The following is a 16,802-nucleotide window of genomic DNA, read 5'->3' on the forward strand; positions in this document are numbered from 1 at the left end:
TTAACGTTAAGGCTAACTTCAAAACTCATTTATCTACGTGTTACGTGCACAACAATTAAATTGGTCTATTTTAACATGCGGCTTTTAAAAAGAATTGATGTAGAAGCCATTAAATATTTATAGGTATTATCTTCCCATTGTGGCCTATCTGTCCAGTGACCCTGAAATCGTTCTTCTAGCAACACACTATTTATGATGTCACTGAAAAGTTAGATATGATTTAATTTAGCATGTTAATTTGAGTTTTGCTTATATTTATGCTATGGAACTGCACCATTCAATTCCTACAGTCAATTCCTTTGCAGTCTAGGTTACTGACTTGTTTTAAGGAAAACATTTTTAGTTTTTGCATAGGGATTGTGGGCATTTAGTAATCAGTCACAAAGTTCCAATGTTTTGAAATATTTGTGTTAACATTTGATAGGCAGAATAAAGATGAAGTAAAGAAGCCAGAAGTTAAGAAAGTGGAGAAGAAGCGAGGTTAGTTATTTCACTTTCTAAGATACATAAAATTATACATGGAAAGGAAGTTACATAGACATAACTTTTCGTGTATTGGTTTTGGAATCATTTCATACTCATATCCTACAAATATACTTTTTCAAATCCCTAATGGGCTTTATATAAATTGCATTGTATTTTAAGCATAATCAAGTGAACTTAAGTTGTCTTTGTTTAATGCTCATTATTTGACAGTGTCAAATTTTAGTACACTTGCTGAAAGCTGGATGCTTTCCCATTTCAGACAAATCCCTTGGTTAAACATAAGGAAAAGCCGGTGTTTAGGGACTGGAGAGCAGAGGAGTTATCATATGCAGACTATTCATTGTAGAAAAAACGCAGCCAGGCGGTGGTTTTGTGCTTTTACACTGCATGTTGCTTTCCGCATCCAGACGCTAAAAATGGCAATAAGTACTTACGTTAAGCTATTGTGTGTATCTGTGAGCTTCTTAGTAAAGATCACAGAACTTTTTTTTTTTTGAGTCCACTAATTCATTATACTTAGCCTGTATACAGAAATACTGGTTTTGGAAAAACTGTTCACTGTTTTTCACATATTTTAATTTATAGAAACATCAATGGATTCTCGACTTCAAAGGATACATGCTGAGATTAAAAATTCCCTCAAAATTGATAATCTTGTAAGTGTTTAACTTCATTTAAAACTACAGTACTGCATTTATAGCTTCATCTTTGATTTTCTCACATGATCTTATGAGTATGTAAATTTAAGATAAGGGATAAATTACTGGTCATTTTGCACTACCTTATTTTTTTTAAGTGATCTTTAGTAACAGATTATAAGTATTATGATAATTAACAGCTATGAAATTACTGTTTTGTCATGAAGGATGTGAACCGATGCATTGAGGCCTTGGATGAACTTGCTTCACTTCAGGTCACAATGCAACAAGCTCAGAAACACACAGAGATGATCACTACACTGAAAAAAGTAAGTGATTTCAAGTCATGTAGATTCTTTGAATTTTGTCATTACTTCATTTAAAAATTATTTAAATCAATTAGGCAAACAATTATGATGAATGTATATTGTTTTCTCAGATACGACGATTCAAAGTTAGTCAGGTTATCATGGAAAAGTCTACAATGTTGTATAACAAGTTTAAGAACATGTTTTTGGTTGGTGAAGGAGATTCCGTGATCACACAAGTGCTGAATAAATCTCTTGCTGAACAAAGACAGCATGAGGAAGCGAATAAAACCAAAGATCAAGGGAAGAAAGGGCCAAACAAAAAGCTAGAAAAGGAACAAACAGGTATGTGATAAAAAGCCAACAATTTCACGCCAGTTTTTTGAACCATTTGCCAGGACTGCTCTTAAAAATGGCTTTGATGCATAGTTTCAGTGTTAACACCACAGAAAAAGTATACATAGGCAAAATGGTGAAAATGTGATGGGCTTATTGAAGGACTAGAGCAGTGTGCATTCAGAACAAAAAAGTCATGTCAGTTTCTATTAGACTTCTAAGGCAGAAACCATTGTTCATGAGGCAGATGACTCTGGATAAACATTTTTAAAAAGCCATCCATCACAATGCCTCCTCATCCCTAGAGGACCTACTTCCTGGTTGCTCAACTGCTTCTGATGTTTTCTTCTCACCTAAAAAGTAAAATAGCATACAGTAGCCTTTTAAAACACAGCATCATAGGTGGAGACTACACCTGCCATTACTTGTTGCTGTTGACAGGCTAATACAAGTATTCTGATGATGCTCCTGAGTTACCTTGAACAGACTGTATTTTCACTGTATTAATGCCACGTCATATTTTTTACTATAAAGTACTTATGTGTGAATAAAGACAATGATTTCTCATTGGTAGCATATAAATTTAGTCAACAATGATGGTGATGCCAAGCAACCACAGATTGTCCATGTGGGTCGCTAAGATACACCTTTGCTTTCTAATGGTTTTAAATGTACACAAACTTTCATATATAAAATTAAGATTGTGTGAAATTACCTTTAGGCTATGTTTATAGGTGTGTACAAAACATAAACTAATTTCACGTTTAGAGTTGGGTCCCATCTGCAAGTTAAACTTACGTATATTCAAATATTTCCAAAACAATTCTGTACCTTACCTACATTAAATGAGGAAGTATTTTTGTTTTTTTTTTTAAAGATGGAGTTTCACTCTTGTTGCCCAGGCTGGAGTGCAGTGGTGTGATCTCGGCTCACCAAAACCTCCGCCTCCTGGTTTCAAGTGATTCTCCTGCCTCAACCTCCAGAGTAGCTGGGACTACAGAAATGTGCCACCACACCTAGCTAATTTTGTATTTTTACAAATTTACATGGAAAAATTACAGATTTCTCCATGTTGGTCAGGCTGGTCTTGAACTCCCGACCTTGGGTAATCCACCCGCCCCGGCCTCCCAAAGTGCTGGGATTATAGGCATGAACCACCGCACCCAGCGAGAAAGTCTTATAAAGCACTTAGATGTGTAGCATATATGTAAAGCACTCAACCCTAGCTGCTTTTTTACTAACTTTTAGTAGTAGTTAAATCCTGCTAGTATTTTTTTACTAACAGTAGTTATTTTCATTTGTAGTAAAAATTTATAACATTAGAAATAACTTCCCATATCCCTGTCATCCAGCTTTGGTAGTTCAGTTTATGATCATTGTGCTTTTGTAGCCCAAAAGCTTTCTCTGTGCCCCTCTTAAAAGTTGTTTTATGACAAATCCCAGACATACCATTTCACTCATCAACATTTCAGAATGTATCAAATACTCTTAAAACAGAATCATAGTACCGTTATCAGCTCTTCCAGTCTTGTTATTAAACATCTTAGTGGCATCTGCTTAAGGTAGAAGCTGGCATTTCAAAAGCGGTTGTTTCTTTGTTTTTTTTTTGTTGTTGTTGCTTTTTTGGGGAATGATATGGGTCCCCTTAGAGAATTATTAATATGACTTACAGGAAAACCCCCCCTTATTTATTAGGCACAAAAATATCAATTAGGAAATACTCCTTTAGCACTTTGTTCTAAAATAATAAATTTTAAAATTTGATTCACATTGCTTTTTCTTAGTAGTAGAATAAATCAATATGCTAACAATTGTAACACCCTGTAGTCTTCCTGGTAATAGTAACCACCAGAATAACCAGATTAATAATCCACTTCCTGTACCATAGATACAGTTAAACTGCTTTTTATGGTACCTTAGCTACCCAAAGCCTCCGGTGGTGATCCGCTCCCCTCTTTTTGATAAAGCATCAAAACCCAATTCTAACATTCAAGAGAGGGCTGTATTACAATGTAATTTCAAATAAAAGAAACTAAATTGTAGAAACACGAGGGCCATGTTGTATTTTGATTTTGGAACTTTTTAGTAGACACCTTCAGTTATTATTTTGTAAGCTTTTAACAAAGTTTTTCCATTGGATTCCTTCTCAAGGGTCAAAGACTCTAAATGGAGGATCTGATGCTCAAGACGGTAATCAACCACAACATAACGGGGAGAGCAATGAAGAGAGCAAAGACAACCATGAAGCCAGCACAAAGAAAAAGTGAGGAATAGGTTTTAATGGGTCTTGTGTGTTTTATTATTCAAGTTTTTAATCACAGTTCTGTTCCAAGGTTATTTTAGTATAAGCAATTATCTTTTGATCACCCAATTCCTGAATTCAGTAAGCAAGATACAATTCAAAAAGGCAGAAGAGTAAAAACCTTTTATTGACAAGGACTTTGCCACTGAATTCAAGGGAATGGAGCTCGCTGGGAATGCAGTTAAAAAGAAAATATCTGCTCCTGGACTTCTTTTACTGAGATACTGTTAGTAATGACTTGCATTCACACTTTTGTGAATTGTGAGAGGATAATTGTAAACAGTTAGATGGAGAATCACAGGCTATTTTTTTTTTCTTTTTTTGAGACAGAGTTTCTCTCTTGTTGCCCAGACTGGAGTACAATGGCATGATCTTGCTCACTGCAACCTTCACTTCCTGGGTTCAAGTGATTCTCCTGCCTCAGCCTCCCCAGTAGCTGGGATTACAGGCACTTGCCACCACGCCCATCTAATTTTTGTATTTTTAGTAGACAGGAGGTTTCACCATGTTGGCCAGCCTGACCTCAAACTCCTGACCTCAGGTGATCCACCCACCTCGGCCTCCCACGGTGCTGGGATTACAGGTATGAGCCAACACACCCGGCCATCACAGGCTGTTTTTTAATACCCACCCTAAAATAGGCTATGGAGCCATAGTTGAAGTCTTGGTTTGTTCCATTGTGTATTTGAAGGACTTTGAAGCGTCCCTTCTAATTCTGAAATTGAGGGAAATCTTGTCTATGTGTATATCAACCTCACTTTTTGTTAAGATTTTGAAATGTGTTGGTATCACAGATACAAAACACGCTCATGTTCTTTAATAATCACTTTTAAGCTAGAAATGATGGAAAAGGCTTGGTCTGTGACACTTTCCTGAGTTATTTTGCTTCATCTGCATATTACTTTGGGAAGAAGATGTAACAGTTTTGAAGAAGAAAAAAATAATGACTGTTCTAATAAGTCAAATTTATTTTTGGTTTGATTTCAGTCTTTTCATGAGTTTAAAAATATAATGCAGACTTAATGTCTTTTTTTCTTCATTAGGAGAAAATCCTAATTCCAGTTATTGTACCTTTCTTTCCCCCTTTTCTTCAGGCCATCCAGTGAAGAGAGAGAGACTGAAATCTCTCTGAAGGATTCTACACTAGATAACTAGGTTGACATACCGGGAATATAGAGAACACTTGAGAAGTTTGTAATGGCTTTCATTTGAAATAGACTGCTGAAAGTTTTAAATTTTTATAAGCATAGGTTTGATGTTGAAAATTTGTTACGGGGGAGAAGATCCCTTTATCTTTGTTTTAAAGTAAACATTATCGCTAAGTATACTTGTGCAGTATTAACAGCTACATTATACAGTAAATGTGGGATAAAATCCATTTAGAAAATGTTAAACTGCTTTTCCAGACATGGTTGTAGCATATTTTCAATTAGTGTGTGTATGTTAATGTGTAATTGATAGTAGAACAAAGTTACATTTTTAAAACTGCTACTTGTATAAACCTTGCCTCTTTCCCCAAATACCGTGGGTTTTGTGCATAGTTTTTACAAACCTTGGATTTACCAGACTGTCTTTTCACTGTTTGTGGGTTTTGTAGAAGTTGAGCATTTTTATGGTAGATAAAATGTTACTTCTATACAAGTACTCACTCCCTTTTTATCAAAAGTCTGTATGGTTTGTTTTGGTATGACAACTAGTTAAGTAACTGACATTGAACTGACAGAAATCTACAAACTATAAAACATGATGTTAATTTTTGAAGGTAATTTAGTTTTGTGGCTGGACATTCAGTGAAGTCTTAGGACTTCTCTGCAGATAACTGACTGGCTATATATAGGAATGAATCTGGCTTTAGGGTTAAATCATTTAAGGTCCTTTTATAGGCAGGCACTAGTAATTAAAACTGAAAACTAAGTAAGTTTATTTTTGAGAAACGTTAAAGATGTCTTCAGGAAATCACTAAGTAGTACTTAATTGGAAGAAAAAATCATGATGCTTAGACAATAAATATAAATAAATGCTATATAAGGAAACTCACCTATTTGAAATTATGGCTATATTATTTTTATTTTCTAGATTCCAAAAATACAAACACTAGTTCTTCCAACATAGTACTTTGATAGTCTGTACATTGACGTGTATGGACTAAATCCAGGGTGAAATCAATGTTACAGAATTTAAGGGTATGTTAACTAAATGATAGCATTTCTAAGATATTTTGAATATTAGGTCATTTGGCATTTTTCAGTAAATAGGATACTTCTCATGTTTTGAAACTATATGAATATGGAAAAAAATGGCTTAAGACCAGTGTCTGTGTATGACATTGTATGGTTGACTCTCTGGGATAACTGTTTTCATCTACAGAATTGAAGTTTTGCTTTTATGAGGTCTTATAGTGGAACTAGGAATCACTGTTTTGAGAGAACCTGCATATATACCAGTCATTATCTGTTTGATCCTTATACAGTTTTAACTTAGATTTATTCTAGTTAAGCCATAAGTTCAACGTGTAAACTTGTTTTGATTAAAGAATTTTTCTACCAAACTCTACTAGTAAATTACTTTCTTCCTATTTACAAGAGTAAGTGATGAAATTCTGGGTTTGCTGCCAAGGAAATAATTTCTTAGTTAACTGGTCACAGAGGTTGTGTTGTTTTGGGAAACAGGGTTAACTAAACAGCTCAAGATGATAAAAATAAAGGAAATATTTATCTTTTGTTCACCCTCCCTTTCTTCCCATAACCCACTAGATCTGTAGTTTTACAAAGAAGCCACAGAATATTCAACTTCTAGAGATACAGCATCATTCTCATAATTTATGTCAGCTTGTACAAGCTGACCTTGCTCTAACTAGTTGATGTTCGCCTCAAGCATAACTGCCTTTTAATTGTAACTCAAGAAATTTGCTTTGTCATAGGCTGATTTACAGATAACTATCATCTGAGAACTCTTGATAATTATTCGTAAGACTTAAGAACTTTCAGGATCATTGAAATTGTTCATTGGCTCAATTGGTGTGTGTGGTCAAAACTCCACAGCTTGACAAGGCACCAAGAGGTAATTTTGAGATAGCCCCCACCCTGCCCCGCAAAAAGTATGTGTAATATGTATGTTTTAACACCTCTTTTGGGCTGGTGTGTGTGTACGTATGTGTTTTGATTACTGGGTAAAATAATATGTATGTTTTAACACCTCTTTTGGGCTGGTGTGTGTGTACGTATGTGTTTTGATTACTGGGTAAAAGAGTCATACATCAGGCGGGCGCAGTGGCACGTGCCTGTAATCCCAGCTACTAGGGAGGCTGAGGCAGGAGAATTGCTTGAACCTGGGAGGCAGAAGTTGCAGTGAGCTGAGATTGCCCCACTGCACTCCAGCCTGGGAGACAGAGCGAGACTCCGTCTCAAAAAAAAAAAAAAAAAAAAAAAAAGTCATACATGACTGAGCAGAACTATTGAAGGTTTTCTTGGCTGCTTGGAGAAATCGCAGATACATCCATCTGGATTTGGTATGTGAACAACTGGAGAGAACCATGCACTTTAATATTATATCCGGTGATTTCAAATAATATGATAGATTTTGCTGATACAGTACTGCTGTCTATGTTCCTACTCACATACACTTACCTGGTTACAGATGTCAGGTCAAGATGAGGTCTGCATCTAATCCTGTATAAGAGCAAAGATTTTTCATAGGGTGCTGTGAGGGCTTCGCTAACTTTATTTTGTCTGATTGGCCAGAGAAAGGATGCTCTAATGGAAATAGCAAACCCGTATCATTAAACTCTTTAGAAACAAAGAAGCTGGTTTAATAGGCAGAAATGTGTGTGTTTGGGCTGTGTAATTCTGCAACACAATGTTAGAGATGACCTTTCTCCTAGTAAAACTAAAATGTCTAATTATCCTTAAAACGGTACTGAGGCCTGAAGAACGTTTAAAGAAATAGCTATTGCTTCTCTGGTGACTTTTGTGCATGTGCATCCACTATTATATAAAAGTCAAATTCAACTACCAAGCACGTTGATTGACATGTTCATGACAACATTTTCACATTTGCCTTTCTTCATTAGATAATGTGTTACATGTAATTTGACAGGTGTGTTGTTTTGATTGAAATAAGCATAAAGAAAAGCTGTCTCGAAAAAAGAGAAAAGCTGTCTTAAATCAGGGGTTTTATAGCTCCAGAAATATACAAAGTTAGAAATTTCTTTTGACTTGAACTTGGTTGGATACCTGTATAACTGATACATAACACATGGGCAAACTGGGAGTAACCTGGTTAACTTTTCTCCTCAGTTTCACCAGGAAACAATAATAGGTACCTGAGTCTTTGATGAAAAGGTTAACCTTAAGAACTAGCAGGAAAACATCCTCAAATAATAGAATGCCAGTAGCAGAAATGTTTTTTTTTTTTTTTTTTTTGAGACGGAGTCTCACGCTGTTGCCCAGGCTGGAGTGCAGTGGCGCGATCTCGGCTCACTGCAAGCTCCGCCTCCTGGGTTCACGCCATTCTCCTGCCTCAGCCTCCTGAGTAGCTAGGACTACAGGCGCCCGCCACCGCGCCTGGCTAATTTTTTGTATTTTTAGTAGAGACGGGGTTTCACTGTGGTCTCGATCTCCTGACCTTGTGATCCGCCCGCCTCGGCCTCCCAAAGTGCTGGGATTACAGGCTTGAGCCACCGCGCCCGGCCCTTGCAGAAATGTTTTAACTGGCATGTTTCTTCTTTGTCCACTAAAATGAATTGACACCACACACGGAATAATGCATTATGACAATACTTAACTTTCTGAAGTTTGAGAGTATGAAATGAAAATGAATAAAATATCCTTGCATATGCATGTAAGACCTATAAGGAATGCAGTATTACAAATAAAGGAATCAAAATTTTTACCCATGGAATTTTAGGGTTGGGTAAATCATTTATCTTAAATCTATGGTTTGCTGGCTGTTATCAATCTGCTCAATTTTAGCATTGTTGTATACAAGAAAGTAAAAATTTAGGTATAACATAAGCCAGCCTCTCAGTTCTCTATACTGATTATCTGCATACTGACTGAATCAGTGAATGAGAACACTAGACATACCAGAAGCACGTGCTTGTCCTCTCCAAGCCAACGGACTTAACTGTTTGTGGCATTTAAGTCCATAAAACATACTTCACTGTCAATCTTTGTTAAACACATAGGCTTATAGGTTTCGTCAGTTTTCCATTTATATAAATGTCTGTTCTTAGCCATCCATTTTTCAGTCAAATTTTAATACAACCTAGGAGAGAAAAAGTGGAATTTATTTATTTTAAATGATGCATTTGAAATCTATAGTATTCCTTTTTTTTTTTTTTTTTCTTTTTTTTTTGACACGGAGTCTTGCTCTGTGCCCCAGGCTGGAGTGCAGTGGCGCGATCTCGGCTCACTGCAAGCTCCGCTCCCCCGGGTTCACGCCATTCTCCTGCCTCAGCCTCCCGAGTAGCTGGGACTACAGGCGCCCGCCACCTCGCCCGGCTAATTTTCTTGTATTTTTAGTAGAGACGGGGTTTCACCGTGTTAGCCACGATGGTCTCGATCTCCTGACCTCATGATCCGCCCGTCTCGGCCTCCCAAAGTGCTGGGATTACAGGCTTGAGCCACCGCGCCCGGCCAATCTATAGTATTCCTAAACGTTTTTAAACAGTATTAAATTTTCTACCCATAAAGGTTTCCAGAAAATATTTGAATGTAGATAGCTATAAATCTATCTGATGGTCTAAACCTGAAAATAAATAGTTTCTTTTGCTGGGTGCTGTGGCTGATGCCTGTAATCCCAGCACTCTGGGAGGCCAAGGCGGGTGGATCACTTGAGGTCAGGAGTTCGAGACTATCCTGGGCAACATAGTGAAACGCTGCCTCTACAAGAAATAAAAAAATTAGCCTGCCATAGTGGCCTGTGGCCTGTGCCTGTGGTCTCAGCTACTTGGGAGGCTGAGGTAGGAGGATCACCTGAGCCTGGGAAGGTCAGGGCTCCAGTGAGCCAAGATCACACCACTGTACTACAGTCTGGGTGACAGAGTAAGACCCTGTATCAAAAAATAAGTTTAAAAAGTTTTTTTTCTCAGAATAAGATGAGAGTAACTAGGATTACTATAGTAAGGGGACCAGAAATATGGAAGACCTGGGCCAGAAAAACTTATTTTTTTCTTTTTGCTTATAGAATACTGGTATATATCCAATAGTATCATTACCCAAGAATAAGTGAGCCAGAGCTAGCATATCAATAGGATCTTGATTTTTCCATGTCTCCACAGTCATACGAAATCTATTGTTTTTTAAATCATAGTATTAAATTGACATTTTAAACTCATAGCATTCATAAAGCTTTTGTCAAGAAATAAAGCTTCAAGCTAATGTTATTTCTGGAGTTGTGAGTATACACTCAGTATCTTTTTAAATCCATTATTCACAAAGTCTTATTAACATATCTTGTATGCCTAGTTTCCTTCAAAACAAAACTTAACATTACTCAACAGCACACGAACAGTAAATTACCCCAAAGCAGCCGGGCGCGGTGGCTCATGCCTGTAATCCCAGCACTTTGGGAGGCTGAGGCGGGCGGATCGCCTGAGGTTAGGAGTTTGAGACCAGCCTGGCCAACATGGTGAAACCCCGTCTCTACTAAAAATACAAAAATTAGCCAGGCATGGTGCCAGGTGCCTGTAATCCCAGCTACTTGGGAGGCTGTGGCAGGAGAATCACCTGAACCTGGGAGGTGGAGGTTGCAGTGAGCCGCGATTGCGCCGTTGTACTCCAGCCTGGGCAACAAAAGCGAGACTTTGTCTCAAAAACAAAAATAAATTATCCCAAAGCTATTAATTTTGTCTTATTTGTAAATAATTCATTCTCCCTAATTTCCGTTACAGATATTTGAAGGATCTTTACCTTGGAAGCCTCATGGTAGAAGGTGTAGCTCTCACATTCTTCAAAGCATTTTCAAAACACTTCCACTACTTGATGTATCATTAATTCTATCTTTAGCAAAAAAACACTATGGACAGAGAATGAATAGGGAAGGCATGGATTGGGAGAAAGAATATGTGTGTCTGACAAAGGATTTAAAGTCAGAATATATAAAGTACTACAACTCAATGGGTAAAAAGCACTAAATTAAATACTCTTTGGAATAAATGTGAAATTTAACTATGTTATAAACATGTACAATCATTATAAGAAAATCTGTGATTTGGAATTTTTTTTGGTAGCTTTAGCAGACTGTTCAAAGTGGATCCTGCTCCTCAGTGGCGTTTCTTAGAAAAAAGGTAACCATCCAAGAGAACAGTTATTTCATGAGGGGGTACTTTTGTGAGTGTAGCTATTCTTAATTAAAGGTTCCAGGATCAACATAAGGATAAGCAAGGAATTCCCCCAGTTTGTTGCCTTCTGAATCATAGTGGAGCATTCGGAAGCAAACATCACAAAAGAAACATGGGTCCTCTGGTGCAAAACTGTCATTGTTCGTCACCCATCTGTAGTTTTTAAAAAAAGAAGTACATCATTACAATCAAATTTTCCATACCTTAACATGCTTTAAGTTATGACCTGTAGCAATATGTAAATATAACATTCTCACTATTTCCTTATCAGTCTGTTATTAATGCATAATCTTTAATTTTGTATACATAGATGCAAATACCACCAACACTCTCTACAAAGCCAAAAGGTCATCTAATATTAAGAAACACTGCAGAATGCTGTTTCTCTGTAATAGTTACCCGTAAAGGAAGAATATAAATCTACTTGAAAGTATCACACATTTGCCATGACATACCTATCCTCCAAGTATGAATATAGTCATTTTCTTCTAACAGACCATCTTGAAAAACTGTAACAAAATTAGATGCTACAGATCTGATACACTTTTGCTTAATATACCTTCTAAACTGATAAATGAGTACTGCTTAATTTGAAAACTTATGTAACTCTATTTACCTATAACTCAAGATTATGTTATAAAGTATATACAAATGGCAATATGGGCAACATTATTCAACCAAAATGTTGAATGGCATGAAGATGCTATTGTATGGTATGTTTGAATTATGCATCTCATGGAATGTTTGCTTTTAACATTATTTTCCCTTTTATCTGATTTATCATGTTTTCCTGTTGATCTTTTAGAAAAGAATATTGTGGGGTGGCGAAAACAAACTGAAGATACAAGCTGAGTATCCTTTATCTGGGCTGGGTGCGGCGGCTCACGCCTGTGATCCCAGCACTTTGGGAGGCCAAGGCGGGTGGATCACAAGGTCAGGAGTTTGAGACCAACCTAGCCAACATGGCGAAACCCCATCTCTACTAAAAATACAAAAAAAAATTAGTTGGGTGTGGTCGTGTGCGCCTGTAATCCCAGCTACTCAGGAGGCTGAGGCAGGAGAATCGCTTGAACCCGGGAGGCAGAAGTTGCAGTAAGCCGAGATTGTGCCACTGCACTCTAGCCCAAGGGACAGAACAATACTCCATCTCAAAAAAAAAAGAGTATCTTTTATCTGAAATGCTTGGAACCAGAAAGAAGTATTTCAAATTGCAGATTTTTTTCAGATTTTTAAATATATTATGCATATATTTGCCGGCTGAGCATTCCACTGAGAATGTGAAATCCAAAATGCTCCACTGATCATTTCAGCATCAGATGTTACCACTCAAAAACTTTCAAGTTTTGGATTTCTGATTCTTGAAATCTGAAATGCTCAACCTATACTAAATTTCCTGTCCTCTGAGTGGCTTTCAGGTTTTTTTTTATAGTTATTGCTGTGTTGTCCAGGCTGCTCTCCAGGCCTCAAGTGATCCTCCCACCTCAACCTCCAAAAGCAACAAACTTTTTTTTTCACTGACCCACAGTAAGAAATGCTTTATAATCTAAACATGTAGAATCACATGAAATAAAAATTTTATAAAACTATATTTTAACTTCATGTGATGTGCTGTGGTATTTTTTTAATTGATGAAGTTTTATTGATGAAGCTGATTATGTAAACTGTGTGGACAAGAGGCAGAAAGAACATGGTTCCCCAAGCATTTTGGATTAAACAAGGTTTTCTTTCCTTAGACTTCCCAAATCCCTTTATGGTAATGTACACTGTGACCCTCTAACAGGGAGTTACTGTACAGAGCTTTTCTTGAATGTATTCTATCAAAGAATCCTTGCTTTCTTAACACTATTAACTTTTATTTTTATTCACCTAGCTGTATACATTTTATAAGCCTGAAATTTGACCTACCCCTGGACTTGTGTACATATAATATTTCCTTACTATTTAAGAATGTCAGTTTTAACTCACTAAACTGGCTTTGTGGCACTTCCCTACTACATGATACTTCATATTTATAACCTAAAGTACAAATATTCTTAGATCCAAAGTGGAAAACAAATACCAAAAGTCAAAACTACCATTTCTCAAAGAAAAAAAAATACATTATCACTCACCTAGCTGTATACATTTTACAAACAAAACATTTTCTGGTCCATAGCCAATGCTTCTTGATAAGGAGGGGATACAGTGTCCTATCCAAGCAGTCATCATGATGCACAAGCCTTTTGTTCATGGGAAAATAAAGATATTAAGGTGATAAATATTAAGTGACAAATTTTTATGAGCTATTAAATAAATCTGTACCTGAGTATTAGGAAAATACTTTCAATTTTTGCTTACAAGATGTTGCTAAATTACTTGTTATACCATGTTTGACCAAACTGTGTTCCACAAAATACTTTCTCCAAGAGCATTTTGGATTAAACAAGGTTTTCTTAGACTTCTCAAATCCGTTTACGGTAATGTACACTGTGACCCCCGCTAAGAGGGGGTCATCATATAGAGCATTTCTTGAATGTATTCTACCAGAGAATCCTTGCTTTGCTTAACACTAGTACCTTTTATTTTTATTTATTTGAAATGGGGTCTTACTCTGTTACCCAGGCTGGAGTACGGTGGCATAATCTTGGCTCACTGTAGCCTCCTCAAACTCCTGTGCTCAAGCAGTCCTCCCACCTCAGCCTCTCCAGTAGTTGGGACTACAGGCATGCACCACCACACCTAGATAATTTTTAAAATTTTTGTAGAGACACGGTCTCACTATGTTGTCCAGGCTGGTCTCAAACTCCTGGCCTCAAGCAATCCTCCCACCTCAGCCTCCCAAGGTGCTGGGATTACAGGTGTGAGCCACCACACCTGGCTAACATTTAGTACCGTATAATGAAACAATTTGGGCAAAGCTACTCAGTAATATTTTACCTAGATTAACTGGTTGTTAGAATGTGGCTCTTGTTTTTTTAATGTCTCCTTTATTAAAATCTAATTCTGACTCATGGCATAATATGAATTAGTAGAATCTTAGTTTTAAGTGTCAAAATTATGAAACCTTTAAGAAGTTTCATAACTTTTATTAAAAAAAAAAATTGAAGTCAGTCTCTACTCTGCCACTAATCAGCTCCACGGCTTTGGGTAAATCCTGTAAATCATGACAGACTTCAGATTATTCTGAAAGATGAAAGGACTACACAAAATTGTTCTAAAGGTCTCTAACAATTCTAAAATACCACTTTTTTTAAATTAAAACTTTCACCATCAGAAAATAATTAACCTTTTGATAGCTGGTATTATGGAATGGCACTGAATGATTAAATCTACCTGTAAGATAAAAATGACTTCTCTAAATTGCCTTTTAAAAAGCCCTACATTGCATACTCTTAATAAATGTAAACTTTTTTAAAAAAACAAAAGGGCAGATGTGGTGGCTCACATCTGCAATCCCAGCACTTTGGGAGGCCAAGGCAGGAGGATCGCTTGAGCTCAGGAGTTAAAGACCAGCCTGGGAAACAGAGTGAGACCCTGTCTCTACAAAACATAAAAAAATTGGCCACGCATGGTGGCATATGCCTATAATCTCAGCTATGGGAAAGACTGAGGGAAGAGGACTGCTTGAGCCCAGGAGGCCGAGGCTGCATTGAGACATGATTTTGCCACTGCACTCCAGCCTGAGCAATAGAGTGACACCCCCTTCTCAAGAAAAAAAAAAAGTGTAAATTGCTTTTTCTTTGACATTCAAACAGATCATGTTTCTTTTGTTGATCATTGTATCAAGAAATTACCATGAGTTTAAGGGTCATGTTTTTATCCTTCAGCCTTGGAATCACATTGTTTATAGAAACAGGCCTACACTGTAAGAAATGTACGGAAAAGGCCAGGCGCGGTGGCTCATGCCTGTAATCCCAGCACTTTGGGAGGCCGACGTGGGCAGATCACCTGAGGTCAGGAGTTCGACACCAGCCTGGCCAACATGGTGAAACCCCTTCTCTACTAAAAATACAAAAATTAGGCCAGGCGCGGTGGCTCACACCTGTAATCCCAGCACTTTGGGAGGCTGAGGCGGGCAGATCACCTGAGGTCGGGAGTTCAAGACCAGCCTGACCAACAGATAGAGTAGAAACCCCATCTCTACTAAAAATACAAAATTAGCTGGGCATGGTGGCACATGCCTGTAATCCCAGCTACTCAGGAGGCTGAGGCAGAAGAATCGCCTGAACCCTGTAGGCAAAGGTTGCGGTAAGCCGAGATCGTGCCACTGCACTCCAGCCTGGGCAACAAGAGCAAAACTCGGTCTCAAAAAAAATAAATAAATAATACAAAAATTTGTCGGACAAGGTGGCACGCACCTGTAATCCCAGCTACTTGGGAGGCTGATGCACGAGAATTGCTTGAACCCAGGAGATGGAGGTTGCAGTGAACTGAGATCATGCCACTGCATTCCAGCCTGGGCAACAGAGCGAAACTCTGTCTCAAAAAAAAGAAAAGAAAAGAAAAGAAATGTATGGAAAATAAAGCCATCAGAGAGAACTGGGGGTTGCCTTCCATCTTATGTTTATTACAAGGCTAGCATATTTTCCCACATTTGAAAGGAAGAGCAGGCAGAACAGCTTATATAATTTTTTTTTTCTTTTGATACAGTCTTGCTCTGTCGCCCAGGCTGGAGTGCAATCGTGGCTCACTGCAACCTTCGCTTCCCGGATTCAAGTGATTCTCGTGCCTCAATCTCCCAAGTAGCTGGGACTACAAACGTCCATCACCACACCCAGCTAATTTTTGTAGTTTTAGAGACAGGATTTCACCATGTTGGCCAGGCTGGTCTCGAACTCCTGACCGCAAGTAATCTGGCCACCTAGGCCTCCTAAAGTGCTGGGATTACAGGCATGAGCCACAGTGCCTAGGCTGCTGATATAAAATTTTAATAACATCCAAGACATAAATGTACTGTCTATAATTTTAAAAGCCATATAAATCCAAGGTTTATATATGCTTCTGGCTCTTGCCTCCCCATTCTTCTTCCCTAGGGACAACTGTTTTCCATTCTTAATTGTTTGTTTAGAATTTAGCTCCTCAACTTCTCCCCACAGAACTACCATAATTTTGGTTAAACAGATATTTAATTCATGACGAATTAGTACTATTTCTACCTAAGCCACACAGTTGACATTTATGGGACGACATTTTGTTTTCTAGCTATTAATCTATTAATTCCCTCCCATTTACATTTGCTTAATTTTCTCTTTTTTTTTTTTTTTTTGAGACGGAGTCTTGCTGTTGCCCGGGCTGGAGTGCAGTGGCGCAATCTCAGCTCACTGCAAGCTCCGCCTCCCGGGTTCACGCCATTCTCCTGCCTCATCCTCCAGAGTAGCTGGGACTACAGGTGCCCGCCACCATGCCTGGCT

At 37.8% G+C, this 16,802-nt stretch overlaps 2 protein-coding genes across 6 annotated transcripts in view; one reads left to right on the top strand and one right to left on the bottom strand.

Annotated features, from left to right (window-relative positions):
• Positions 1-6,613, top strand: part of PSIP1 (PC4 and SRSF1 interacting protein 1) — a 50,677-nt gene extending 44,064 nt beyond the window's left edge. Inside the window, exons 11-16 of one of the 2 annotated variants that reach the window (XM_050761640.1) lie at positions 425-480; positions 1,072-1,142; positions 1,352-1,453; positions 1,564-1,777; positions 3,920-4,031; positions 5,165-6,613. In XM_050761640.1, coding sequence (XP_050617597.1) covers positions 425-480; positions 1,072-1,142; positions 1,352-1,453; positions 1,564-1,777; positions 3,920-4,031; positions 5,165-5,225 — 616 coding nt within the window. In that variant the 3' untranslated portion in view covers positions 5,226-6,613. Of the gene's footprint in view, positions 1-424; positions 481-1,071; positions 1,143-1,351; positions 1,454-1,563; positions 1,778-3,919; positions 4,032-4,557; positions 5,139-5,164 lie in introns of those variants that run through there. The other variant, XM_050761641.1, reaches the window with a different exon arrangement.
• The window catches only part of SNAPC3 (small nuclear RNA activating complex polypeptide 3), a 51,917-nt gene continuing 36,897 nt past the window's right edge, over positions 1,783-16,802 (bottom strand). For 2 of the 4 annotated variants that reach the window (XR_007719879.1, XR_007719877.1), the window contains 3 exons: positions 13,524-13,631; positions 10,982-11,565; positions 8,771-9,335 (listed from right to left, as the gene is read on the bottom strand). Coding sequence is in view for 1 of the 4 variants with exons in the window: in XM_050761645.1 (XP_050617602.1) it covers positions 11,418-11,565; positions 13,524-13,631 (256 nt within the window). In the remaining 3 variants the exon portion in view is untranslated. Of the gene's footprint in view, positions 2,122-7,696; positions 7,823-8,770; positions 9,336-10,243; positions 11,566-13,523; positions 13,632-16,802 lie in introns of those variants that run through there. The other 2 variants (XR_007719878.1, XM_050761645.1) reach the window with 2 other exon arrangements.

Source organism: Macaca thibetana, chromosome 15, assembly GCF_024542745.1.
Source record: "Macaca thibetana thibetana isolate TM-01 chromosome 15, ASM2454274v1, whole genome shotgun sequence".
In the NCBI taxonomy this organism is placed as follows: domain Eukaryota; kingdom Metazoa; phylum Chordata; class Mammalia; order Primates; family Cercopithecidae; genus Macaca; species Macaca thibetana.